The sequence below is a fragment of the Pomacea canaliculata genome, linkage group LG1, assembly GCF_003073045.1.
Source record: "Pomacea canaliculata isolate SZHN2017 linkage group LG1, ASM307304v1, whole genome shotgun sequence".
NCBI lineage: Eukaryota > Metazoa > Mollusca > Gastropoda > Architaenioglossa > Ampullariidae > Pomacea > Pomacea canaliculata.
This window is the reverse complement of record NC_037590.1, coordinates 30,057,554-30,069,684: the sequence shown is the minus strand read 5'-3', so window position 1 is coordinate 30,069,684 and position 12,131 is coordinate 30,057,554. Positions and strand designations below refer to the sequence as shown.

Genomic DNA, 12,131 nt, shown 5'->3' with positions numbered 1-12,131 from the left:
GGAATCGTTAGCTATCAATAAGAATATGAGCTTTAGTTAACTATGTTTGGGGCTTATTTAATGAGTGCTTCACGAGTCTGAAACTGTAGAGGAAATGCGTGTATAGGAACCACAGCCTTACACGAGATATATCGAAATGCGATGTGGAGAGGAAGAGATGAGAGGGATTGAAAAGAGCAGGGAATTCATTGTATTTATTCTGTTTGTTGTTTTTGTTGTTGTTTTGTTTGTGTTGGATGAAATTCTTGTGTGATGATTGCTGGAAACAATGTCATGATGTATCAGGGGTTGCAATCGCGTCTTACTTAATGCTGTTTAAGAAATACCTGTTCAAGACTATTTTGAAAAAATATATTTTAATGTTGTTTGATAGTAGAGACTTGTACCGGCATGTAATGCGAATTTTCCTCTGACATATTGTAATTTTTCATATATATGCATGTGTGCTTGCGTGCTTGTGTGTGTGCTTGAATGCATGTTTGCATATGTCAATTCAGTCTTTACTAGACTCTCATCGTGGCCCATTCACCCTTGGTGGCGGACTCCCTGACATCGACACTCACAGTCACAGTTCTGAGTACACAGGCTCCTTCAAGGGTGGAGCAGTTCCGCACCATGCAGCCAAAGGAATGGGGGGTGCGTGCTGTTGTCTGAACTAATATTTACAAAGACATTGAACTCTTTTAATAGCAAACTGAAACATTTTAACTTTTATTTCAACTATATTTAACACTCACAAAAGGAAAGAAAACGGTGACTCTGTATCAAGTGGCTTCTCTCTTCACGGCACAATTGGTGGTAGTACTTCAGTAGATAAATTGTGAATACAGCTAATGCTATGAACAACTACCCAGAAGCACCTAAATTTATTTAACTTTATCCCCCATCTTGTTACTCCTTTATTTTCTGTTGTAAATCTGTGCCTGGTGGGCTGAAATGTGAATGCACTTGACAGTTCTTCGTGTTACTTATTTTTTTCCTTTTCCCAGAAAGCTAATGGTTGAGGACACTGAGCGCCTTTTGAACTGATACATGAAATAATGTCCTAATTCAATAATGAACTTCGCTAAAGGAGTTATTGTTCTACGAGATTGCCTAGACTTCATCATTAACGTTTATTAGCTAATCTGCAGTGACTTTCCATTTCCCGCACACCCACTCTTTCAAGTCACGGTGGCATTTTCTTCACCCTTTACCTCTGTTGACGACAGGGCACGGCGCACGCGCTAGCTGGCCTGCCAGCGCAGACGAGGCCGTGAAGGAGTACATCGGAGGAGTGCCCGTGGTGGGTATCAGAGATGCGTCCTCCGCCTCTTCCTCGCGGACCAGCATCCCCCACCTGCCCCCCATCATCCGGGCCCCTTTGACCCCCATCAAGGATGTCAGTCGCGAGACGACGCAGGTGACTAGTCTGCCGCCTATCAAGAAAGGTAAGTGAGTGGCGGTTTCATAGTTTCTGTGAACTTTATAAAATTAGAACCTCGAGGTTTATTTTATATTCAGTCGCTAATGAAATACATGTCAAATAAAAATAACACTGTGGTATAGGGATATTCGGAGCACGAGACAAGGAAAACCTTCCAGCTCTGAGTGTCATGCCCCCAACACCACAACAGGCGAACACGTCCAAACTGAAGCTAGTGCCACTGAAGAGAGGTGAGAGGTCTTGATGATATCCAGTTGTCTATTCTGTGTCCTTATGGTCACCTAAACTTAGCATACTTGATGAGGAGCTTTGAGAAGGGATATAAAAGTTCACTGGTAAAGATGGTGTCGATTTGACTTTATGATGGCATTATAACATTTGTCAACTTTTAAGGTAATTTTGTACATTCTTACTTTTGGATGAAATAAGATATATCAGTGTGCTGTGTGCTTTGTTGACCTCAGATGCCGGATGGACAAGTCTGGATGAAGACGATGATGACAATAAGAAACTAGCCAGCAAGAGACTTTCCCAAGGTACAGAAAAGATGATTTTAAAAAAAGTAAACAGCATGTTTTGGTCGCTTCTCAGTGTTAGCAATACCTATAAATAATAATGAGTACTTAGCATAGCAAACCACCAAGTTATGCAGTCTTGGTATTGCAATCTTCGTGTAAGTACGCCATGCAAGACACTATCGCCGTTTATTTCCTGCATATGAGTTCATGATTTAATTCTGAATCTTTTCTGTGTTTTTTCTTTTTTGAGTAGTTTTGTATGTAAAGCAGGATTTGAAGTGCCATGCAGGTGCTAAGCTTTCGTATTGACACGCAGGTACTGAGAATGCTCTGTATTCTGAGAATATTGTGAATCTACAGGTACCTCGGAGGTCAGCCCGTACCACATTGGTAGCGATGGCAGTCATTCGCAGGTGAAGGTGGGACGCCGAAGTAAAATGAAAACACAAGGATCGAAGTATCAGCGTAAGTCCCTACCTTAGTGATCGGACCATAAGAGAGGACACTTGTATTAGCTATCAGTCTGGATAAGTGTTTGTCATAAGATAGGACACTTATAACACACAGTCTGGTCTGACCAGTCTTTCTGTCAAACAAAAGGACACTGAACATACTCAGCATGACCATTTTCATAAGTGTGACTGGATTTCTTTTTTGTTCTTTGAAAAGTGTGACATAGCCATTCTTCAGCCAATGTTTGCAAAAATGCTGGTCTTCAATAATTGTCTTGAAGTGGGTACTTCTTTCTAAGAGCATCTTGACACTGACCTGTCCATCGTAATTGTCATTTTTAATTGTCATTCTTTTAATAACTTTTACAATGACTGATTGACGGTTACAGTGACTGATTCTAGGTTGCAATGACTGACTAAAGGTTACACTCGGATGTTTACAGCTAGGAGCATGGCGTCGGGTAGCTACATTGGCGGAGAGTCGGTGAAGGGCAGCACCATCATGGCACCTGACGGCGAGATCATTAGTGTCGGGGGCTCGGTGGGACCACCACGTCCTCACGATGTCGCCCTCATTAGTGACGTCACGCAGCCTCAACGTGAAGGTAGAAGAACATAAAGAGCAAATAAAGAAAAACACTTACACGCGAAATTGAATGCATACAGACACTATTTTTCATAAAGACCTTATTAAACTCCTTACTTAAAATTTAAAAACTAAAAAGATTATATGCTCGCCCATGTGTTTGACACGCAAATCTGCATAAAGTTGACAGAGGTGTATACAAGCTTACTTAAAAATGTGAGCCTGCTAAGCTCCAAACTTTGGTCGATTTTATGCAGAACATTCATTCCAGAAAACGAAGATGCCTGTTCTTCTGGTAATATTAATATTTGAAGGCTGTGTGTCTAGAGTCAGGAGTGTGTGAGAAATGTAAAGCTGCGTGTTTGACTGGAAGTTAAAGTGACCCTTTTTCGGTGCTCAGTGAACTACGCGGACGACTTGGGAATGTCAGAAGAGGAACCAGAAGAGTGGCCAGCTGTGACGAAGAAGAAAGCCAAGTCCGTAGTTTCAAGGAAATCAGACAGTACTGCTGCTAAGCGAGGTAATAATTTTGTATTTCTGTTCTCCTTTGATTTCCTCGTCTCTGTTAAACCCTTCGTCTTTCTGGCTTTCTTTTATTGTCATGTTTGAAAGGGAAAAGACAAGGACGCATGCAGAGTGAGAGATAGAAAGGTTGAAATTCCACACTTATTGGTTTTGTTTTCAATGAAAACATTTTCATCGTTGCTTCCTGGTTTGACATACAATTGTAAATGTTACTTCATCGCTCCCTGCTGCTCGACAATGCTCTGATTTTATCACTCTTTATTTATTATCTTCATACCCATAATCTGAGCCTAGTCGTGAACCATAAGAACAATGCCGCCTATGTCCTCCTTCGTTTTTGGCTGGAGTACTGCCAGATATCAAGTGCTCGAAGCCCTATTGTGGCGAGTGCTGTAGTGCCCAGCACTGTGTCTGTCCTCTAGAAGGAAATGTAATATGCAAAGTTTATACCGGGAAAATCCTCAACTCGCTAAGTGCAGGCTTATACATGTAATGGGTGAAGGCATGGCGCATGAAGCTCGAACACTGTTCGTCAAGATAGTAAAGAACTCTTTCCTTCCCTTTATGTAAATGGTCAATGCACGTAAATCATGTAAATTATACTCTACTTGTTTATAGACTTTCTCTATATTATATTGTGTCTGTACCTCTTTCTCTTTTTGTCGTTTATTTTCATATTGCTTAGCAATGATGTCTATAGGTACTTATGCACAGACACACCTATACACTCTCTCTCCCTCACACACACACACACTCAAATATGCATGTGCAAGCAGGCACAAAAGCTCGATGCACCCACGTATTCACGTATGTGTCCCAAGACATGAATATTTATAGTTGTCTTCTGCTAATTTAATGAAGGTGCCCTGAATGAATTGCCCGGGCAGCTTATCAGATTTTCGCCTTCGCGATAATTATTTTAATGAAGCTGGATCGAAGCGGCTTCTAGGGGACTACATTTTGCGAAGGGTGTATTTATGGTGTTGAATGTCAAATGAAATTACAGTCATACCTTAAAACCATTTGAGTTGTTGTAAAACATGTTTATTTACTGCTTTATTTTCCAGACTTTAAACATGTGTTCCATTTGGAAGTTTGCAGTCATTTTTGTTTTTGCTTTTTTTTTTTTGGTCCTTTTCGGTTTTGCAACGCAATAAGAGTTTGAAGATGTAGAGCTGCTATTGATGTTCCTGAGTTGTTACTTACGACAGTTGTGTTTTGCTTTTTTGATTTGTTTGTTGGCTTGCATAGAAGAAGACAGCGATTCTCTGGCGAGTGCAAGTTTGCGTAAGTTGTCTCAGACACTGAGTACTGTCCCTTTAGGACTGATTTTTACCAACTCTCTGTAAAATTCCTGTATCATAGTTTTTTAATTGCTTTACACTGGCATTGGTACTGGCGATTATTCTGACTCCACAATATTCTATTCTCTAAGCATTAACCAAACACTCCCTAGAAAGCAAAGTTTAAACAAGCCTCTGTTCATTGTCTGTCTTCAGATACCAGAGAGGAAAGGACTGACAGTGATTGTCTAATTTAACAGTTTCTAATGTTGCTAAGGTCAAAGAGGTTCAAAAGAGGGGATCCCATATTACTAATCTAAATGTAAATATAATATAAAAAAATAAAACCAGCACGGATAAAGTAAACCCACTAGAAACCGACACTTAACCATGTCTCAATGTAAACTCTGACCTAAAGCCACAAACCTTATGTGTATATACAGTTATTGCATAGCATAGCAGATGTAGAGTGGACGACTGCTGGTAGATGTAAGATGCTATCTACTATCCCCCCCCCCCAAAAAAAAAAAAGTACACGCATGCTTTCTTTTAATTGCAAATGACCCTAAATCAAATAGAAAACAGAGGCTCTCTCCTTTCCTTGCTTCTTTTTGATTGTTTTTTGCACGAAATGTACATTTTCTTTAAATACGAATTATGCGGAGTGATTTTCTTCTCAGCCATCTAACCAGGGTTGTTGTTTGAAAAGAAAGCTCTGCATTTGATTGCCATCTTGGGGTTTGGTGTTTATTTACTCTATTGTATTCTGTCATGCACTGCCGCATACAGCATGCACCACTTGACGGATCTCACTGAGCACTGTCACCTGTCTCTATGTACGTGTGGTTGTCTGAGTGTGTGGCCGGCTGTGTCCCGTCCTCGCTTCATTCTGCTTGTCATGCGCTGTGCTTCTTGTAGAGAATGATTGCACCAGCGGGGACATAGATGCCACAGTGTCCATTCACAGCTGGAGCTATGCACCTCGGGAAGCCGACAGTGATCTTGTTTCGGCGCAAGAAGAGAGTGAGAAAAGCTTGCCTGGCATACCTGTGGATGGAGGTAGCGAAGGTGCGACTAACAGTCGTTTGGATGACACCCTTCTAGCAGTCTAACCAGAGATATTAAAGTTCTTTGCATGCAATGTTCAAGCACTAAAAGGCCTCACTGAGCCGTCAGTGCACATATGTTATAAATTATAGTAGAACAGTCTTGAAAAAATAACAGTTACAGCTCAAATTTTGTAGCGAGAGCCGTGAGAGCCGTTCTACACTAATTAAAATCCTTGCTTTTTAGCTCATTAACCTCTAAAATCTTCATTGAAACACTCTTGTATAGTTATATGGTATAAACATCATATATCACGTTAATATATTATATAGTTTCATTGGCTGTACTCTGCAGACATAACAGAGGTTCGCAGAAGATACTGTCTATTCTGCGAGTTTTTGGTTCTATTAAAAGAAGAACGCCCATGAATTATTTTGAGAGAGATGATGAGATTGAAATAATTTTTGGCTACAAATGCAGAAACATTTAAGAAATGAGGACGCCAGAATCAGATCATCTACATCGAAGAGATCAGACCAGCTTCCAGAAAGGTTGCCTCCAGCTTACTAATATCTACTCTTACTATGGTATAGTAGCGTTAATGCTGCTGAACTCACATGCACGTGTACTATCCACTGCCAAAGGGGGAGGTCCGCTGCACCAATTTATGTGTTTGCTTGTTTGTTTTTAACACTGTATCTTTTAACCTACTTTGCATCATCATCCTTCTGACATTTCGCTTAAAGCGAACAACAGGAGGTGTGTAGCTTCTCTGCAGCACTTTTGGTCTCTAGATGTGCACCTAACCATGGTCTACTACTTTTGAAATATTACTGGCTTTGCTTTGATATCATCTTCTCATTCTGTAATATGTAATTCATTCTTCTACCTTTTTTGTTTTTGTTTTCATACCCATAGATGTATATCATTTTTTTATGTATAAAGGTTTATACTTGCAGGTATGTATAATAGAGAAGATGCAAGGATGTCGGGATCGATAGAAAATCGTTTGTTTTTGCAAAGTTGTCAACGCCGTGTATTTACAGAAAACTTGTAGATTGTAATGGGTCAAGGGTCGTCATTATGTTGGCAAATATTTAACTTTAAGGATAATGTGAAGGACCACTCGTCGTGTATTGCATTATTCATTATCTTTTGATGAATATGCAAACGAAGCTTTACGCTACTCGTCATCGATGGGGTTCCCCTTGTGTGTAGCCTCCCAGCCTCGCTCGAGCGTGACTGAGCAAGACCTACTGGACACCCTGACTGAGCATGCGCGCCGGGTGGCTGGCAGCGTGTTGAGTCAACCGCGGTCCGGCCTGGACCTCGAGGCTGATGTCAGGGTAAGGCAGTGGAATTTTAACACTTGTATTTTCTTGGAGGAAATTGGAGTTCCTCCATGTACTTCATATTTTAAATTTGTTAGAAAAAATAATACATTGCACATTCATGTTAGTCGCGTTGAGGTATGCGAGGAAATATAAATCATGGAACACACTAGAAAGAGTATGATAAATGAAAAGTGATGCGTTTTCGAAGACTTATTTAAATACAGAAGGAAGAAAATATGTACGAAGGAGAGATTTTATCTATACATCAAACTAATACTATGCAAACATTGTGATTTGTGGTTAATCTAAAAATGGGCGAAGGGGAAGCAGCGGAAAATTCCAGTAATATTTATTGGCAAAAATAAGTGAGAAAATGAAGTAATAGGTTAATTGTGATATCAGGAGCGTCTACAATTCAAGACTAATCTGCTCACAATTAGGGACCATTTTCGTTGGAAGTTACTATAATATTATATTGGATCAATAGCATGGGTATAACTATAAAACACATATTAAAGCAAGAGGTTCCAGTGAATAATGTGGTCTCTCTAGAAATGCCTTACCAGTTGTCGCTTTGACATTTATGATGACAATAGTTTTTACTAACCATTTGTTTGTACTCATATTTTTGGTGAAACCTATTCGATGGTTTGTTGTATCTTGGACATGGTTTTAGCAAGCAGCTGGTATGTGGATGGACTTGCACCCTGTGCGAGCAGTATCGCGCAGTCAGTCTGTGCAAATCGCTGCAAGATATGTAAGGAAACATTTTGTCGGCCAGACTCAGTCGTGGTTCCAACCATCACTGTTGTGCCTCTGTAGAAGCAGCCATGGTCCTTGCTACTATTTTCTTTAAGAGCAGAGGCATTCAGTACCTAGTCAAACACTTTTCTATTTACACAAGATTTAGTACTGAACCAAACATCAAAGATTTAGTATAAATTTAGACAACATGCTTTGAGAGTAGCAGCAGGTCAATTTGCTTGTACTAATTTTAGCTAGTAGGAAGTAATTTTAAAATAACAACAGAGGATTCAGAATATCTGAAAATCCAACAATGTTGTATGTTGTGTTTATTTATTTCTTAATGTGCATACGGTTGTCCTTATTAGGCGTTGCGATGTTAATACAGTTGTTGTCAGTGAAAGATAACTGGAAGCTTTTTTCTGTTTTAAAAAAGAACATTTTAGTGCAAATATCTGGTCAGAAAAAAGTCCACTACATTTGACTTATTCTTACTAACTCTACTAGAAGTTTACAATGTCGAAAGATGAATGTTTACTCGCTGTATCAGAAATCGTGTTTCTGTGCGAGTGTTCCCTCTAATACTTGCCTAGAGTCGTTGAGCTCCCTCTGTCCCTAGAGAGGCACGGCAGTTGGTTGGAGACACCAAAAATGGTCTTTTCTTGCACAAAAATATCCGAATCGTAATTTTTTTTTCTTTCTGGGATGTTAAGGCCATAGGAGCCAAACGCTTGAGTGAATGCGTGCCCCTAGCTTCATTGTTGCTAATCTTTCTTTGCATACAGCTGAGTGGAGTAAACAATATTAAAGTGTTTACTTCACCAACGCGAGCATTTCATGGCTTCTATGTTTTTAAGTTTAGTGTTTTTAGTGACACGATGCTAAGTGCCAGAATGTGTTACAGCCACGCTTTCTGCTTATACCACACAGAGTTTATGAATTTCTCAGGTCGAACAACTTTATTTGCTGCAATCAGTTTTACATAAAAGTCCCTGACCTTTTTTCCTTTTTTCTCCACAATACTTTATGTTATATCGCATTGTTGTATGGCGATAAAATGCTGTAATTGTAGAGGTTGGCTTGGAGCAGTGTTTGCGTATTCAGATGGACTGAAAGATTCTGAAGGCAAGAAACAAACACACGCTAAGCACGCAGTTCTTTCTGCACTAGAGTTTTGTTTCTTTCCATTCTTGGTCAGACATGTGTCTGACTACAGCGTTTATTTTTCATATTGTTGTTATTGTTGTAGTTGCACGCTTGTTCTTATCAGGAGGATTGTTCTGCGGTTATTTCTAATGTGTTTTCCAAATTTGTGTCTTTATTTGCACGTGGGAAATGGTAATAACTTAGTTCACTAATCTTGAGCACATGCATCTAGAATTTCATGTGATTGTGCATGTGAGTGTGCTTTTGTGTGTGCGCGAGAAAGTGAATGAATGCAGGAGAGAGAAAATGAAGGAGCGAGTGAGAAAGACGACGTGAGAGACCAAAGGCATACAAAATAGAGCCGAGCAGAAGAATATTTAAAGGATATTTTTATCGAAATATTTTTTTATCTCTTTGCCTTATTAATTTATACTAGAAAGTCTTTAACGGTGTAGAAGCCGGAACTAAAATATTTACATGACTGGTTAATATACAAATTAAAGTCAAGACTCAAGAGAGACATTTTAAGACTCAGAATTGAGAATATTCAAACAGCCAACGCATAGAGAGCGAAGTAGACTATTGAGCTATGATGTATAACTTGCAATATAAAGTTTTATTTCAACAAACAGAATAAAGTATTGATATGTAGTGTTATGCAGTACAGAACATAGTTTTGCTTAAAATTAAAACGGGGAAAAAAGTTTTGTCATAAAAAAATGTGTCCATTGATGCATAAACTAGTGTTTTGTTTCTGAATTGGATCATGCAGACTTTTATGTAGAGTAGAGTATACAGTTTATTTTCTTTAATAAAATAGAACATGAAAGTTTGTTATATAGTATAACCTTTTACTATGGATGAAGTTTTTATATGGACAATAGAATAATAATTTTGTTTTGTGAAGTAAGATATCCATAATGCTTGAGCTAGTCATTACAAATCATGGCTTAGACTGTTGCCAGAGAGCCATCTGTAAACTGTTGTTTGCAAACTGCAACTAGCTATGTGTTTCTCGCAGGAGGCCATTGCCGAAATCTCAGAAACTGTTCGGGGCGGCAGTGCCAATGTCTCAGCTGCGGAGTACAAAGAACTCATTCGTCAGTCTTTGACAACAGCTGGTGAGTGCAGAGTGTTTCTTCAGTCTTGGACCTAGTTATCACATAGCTGTACTTTCGACGGTTTTTGGCGACAGTAAGTACACGGAGTTTATTTGTCAGTATTTAAGTATCCAAAGCTACTCCTCTGAAATAATCAGACAAGCAAAATGTTAACCCAATGAATGGATACTTTCCGAAGTACAGTCTTCGGCAAGCTTCAAGTCTGGTGAAGATTTTGACTGATTTTGACCACATCCATCCAGTCGAGGTTTGGGTTTAGCATGACACACTGAAAATTTGGTAAAAGTATTTTAAAATATATAGGGAGAGGTAGATTTGATTTCATATTTTACCAGACTCATTATTATACCATTCATGACTGCTTTTTTTGGTTCTTGTTATTGTTTATCGACGACCTGTCGGTGTTCCATGACAGTTGCCAAGGCGACGGGATTGGACTTGCATGACCTTCCAGCCGATGCTGAAATTAGTCCCGAACTTTTGGAAGCGCTGACCAGTCAGAAGCTGACACCCGACGACATTGCTATCGTCCAAGACGAGGAATCAGGTTTGCCTGTCATACGTTCGCGACAAGAAATCACCCGGATGTTAGGGGTGGCAGAAGGTCACATCTATGTCTCGCCAAACGCCAGAGGTCAGTATTGGTACGACTGAAGGAGGTTGTGAGGATGCATTTTTTGACTTCTACCTGTCTTTTAGTCTCACCTCGGTGAAGCCTGTTTCTCTTCTGTTTTAGCTGTGTGTCTGATGAGATGTTCTGTGTCTGTTTTAGGTGGCAATCTACCACCATCAGAGGCAGGCGTCTTCAAGCCGCAGGTGTCCATCCCAGCTGACCGCCTGTCTGTAGAGATGGAGTATGACGTCATAGGTTATGGCCCCGCGCGGTCAAAGGCGGGTTCTAAGCCAGGTGGGAAGAGTAGGAATACGCCAGCATAATAAACTAATCTGTTCCATTCCCTGTTGCTCGCGTCCATACACACTGCCATGTTTTTGGTTTCCCTTGTATTCATTCTTTTTGCTTATATTTTGCGTTTTTTTGTTCAGTGTTTTCTTTCTCTTCCCCCTTTTCCTTGTTCTTTGTCCAAATTAAAACGACAGTCTTACCAGAGTTTTTAAGATTAATGTCTCATGTTTTCTTAGTTTGATAACGCGTGAAGCTTTCCTATAAAGAACCGTAAACAAAATTCATGTAACATAGCCTACCGGTCTGCTGTGCTGTTCTCAACAGTCCACTCAGGGAGGAACTTTGCTCCGCACGCTATTGGCCTTCCTTATTCAAGAACATTTGTTGCAGGCTCGATCCGTGGAAGCACACCTGCTGACTTGGATGAAGGCTCGGAACACGATAACAAAAGATCGAGCTTAACAACCCAGTCTCCTGGGGCTGGAGTAGAAGAAGACGACTTTCAGAAGGCTCTTAAAAATTTAGAAATGAAGTCAAGCCAAGAAAAGGTAAAATGGGGAAGTATAGTTGTAGTGGCAGTAGTCGAAATAAGGAGGATGATGATGATGATGATGATTGATAATGATTATTATTGATTGATTGATTGATTGATGATGATGATTGATTGATGATGATTGATTGATTGATGATTATTATTATTATTATTTATTACTGTTATTGTCATCAGGATTCTATACAAGATGGGGAGAAACCTGCCAAAATGCAGGGCTCAGCATCAGAGGAAACTAACGAACTGCAACGGGACACAGAGAAAACGGATCAAAAAGTTTCTGGTGCCAAGATAAAAACAACAGGGGCCTCTCAAAAAACTGGAGTTTCCGAGAGAACGGTGTTGTCAGAAAAAACTGGAGTTTCTCAAAAGACTGAGGTTTCCGAAAAATCTAGAGTGTCGGCTAAAACCGAGCGCAGTGGGGACCTGAAGAAGAAGGACAAGAAGCCAAAAGCAGCGGAAGACAAGGATCAGCCTTTCCACATGGGTAATGTT

At 39.9% G+C, this 12,131-nt stretch overlaps 1 protein-coding gene across 7 annotated transcripts in view; it reads left to right on the top strand.

Annotated features, from left to right (window-relative positions):
• Window positions 1-12,131, top strand: part of LOC112564549 (plectin-like) — a 32,024-nt gene that overhangs the window by 12,108 nt on the left and 7,785 nt on the right. For 4 of the 7 annotated variants that reach the window (XM_025239451.1, XM_025239444.1, XM_025239436.1 and 1 more), the window contains 15 exons: window positions 498-636; window positions 1,212-1,430; window positions 1,549-1,656; window positions 1,891-1,962; window positions 2,305-2,409; window positions 2,840-3,001; window positions 3,383-3,502; window positions 5,709-5,858; window positions 7,056-7,183; window positions 7,848-7,928; window positions 10,083-10,182; window positions 10,598-10,816; window positions 10,955-11,089; window positions 11,477-11,634; window positions 11,814-12,123. In XM_025239451.1, the coding sequence (XP_025095236.1) occupies window positions 498-636; window positions 1,212-1,430; window positions 1,549-1,656; window positions 1,891-1,962; window positions 2,305-2,409; window positions 2,840-3,001; window positions 3,383-3,502; window positions 5,709-5,858; window positions 7,056-7,183; window positions 7,848-7,928; window positions 10,083-10,182; window positions 10,598-10,816; window positions 10,955-11,089; window positions 11,477-11,634; window positions 11,814-12,123 (2,206 nt within the window). Of the gene's footprint in view, window positions 1-497; window positions 637-1,211; window positions 1,431-1,548; window positions 1,657-1,890; window positions 1,963-2,304; window positions 2,410-2,839; window positions 3,002-3,382; window positions 3,503-4,758; window positions 4,795-5,708; window positions 5,859-7,055; window positions 7,184-7,847; window positions 7,929-10,082; window positions 10,183-10,597; window positions 10,817-10,954; window positions 11,090-11,476; window positions 11,635-11,813; window positions 12,124-12,131 lie in introns of all 7 variants that reach the window. The other 3 variants (XM_025239470.1, XM_025239480.1, XM_025239460.1) reach the window with 3 other exon arrangements.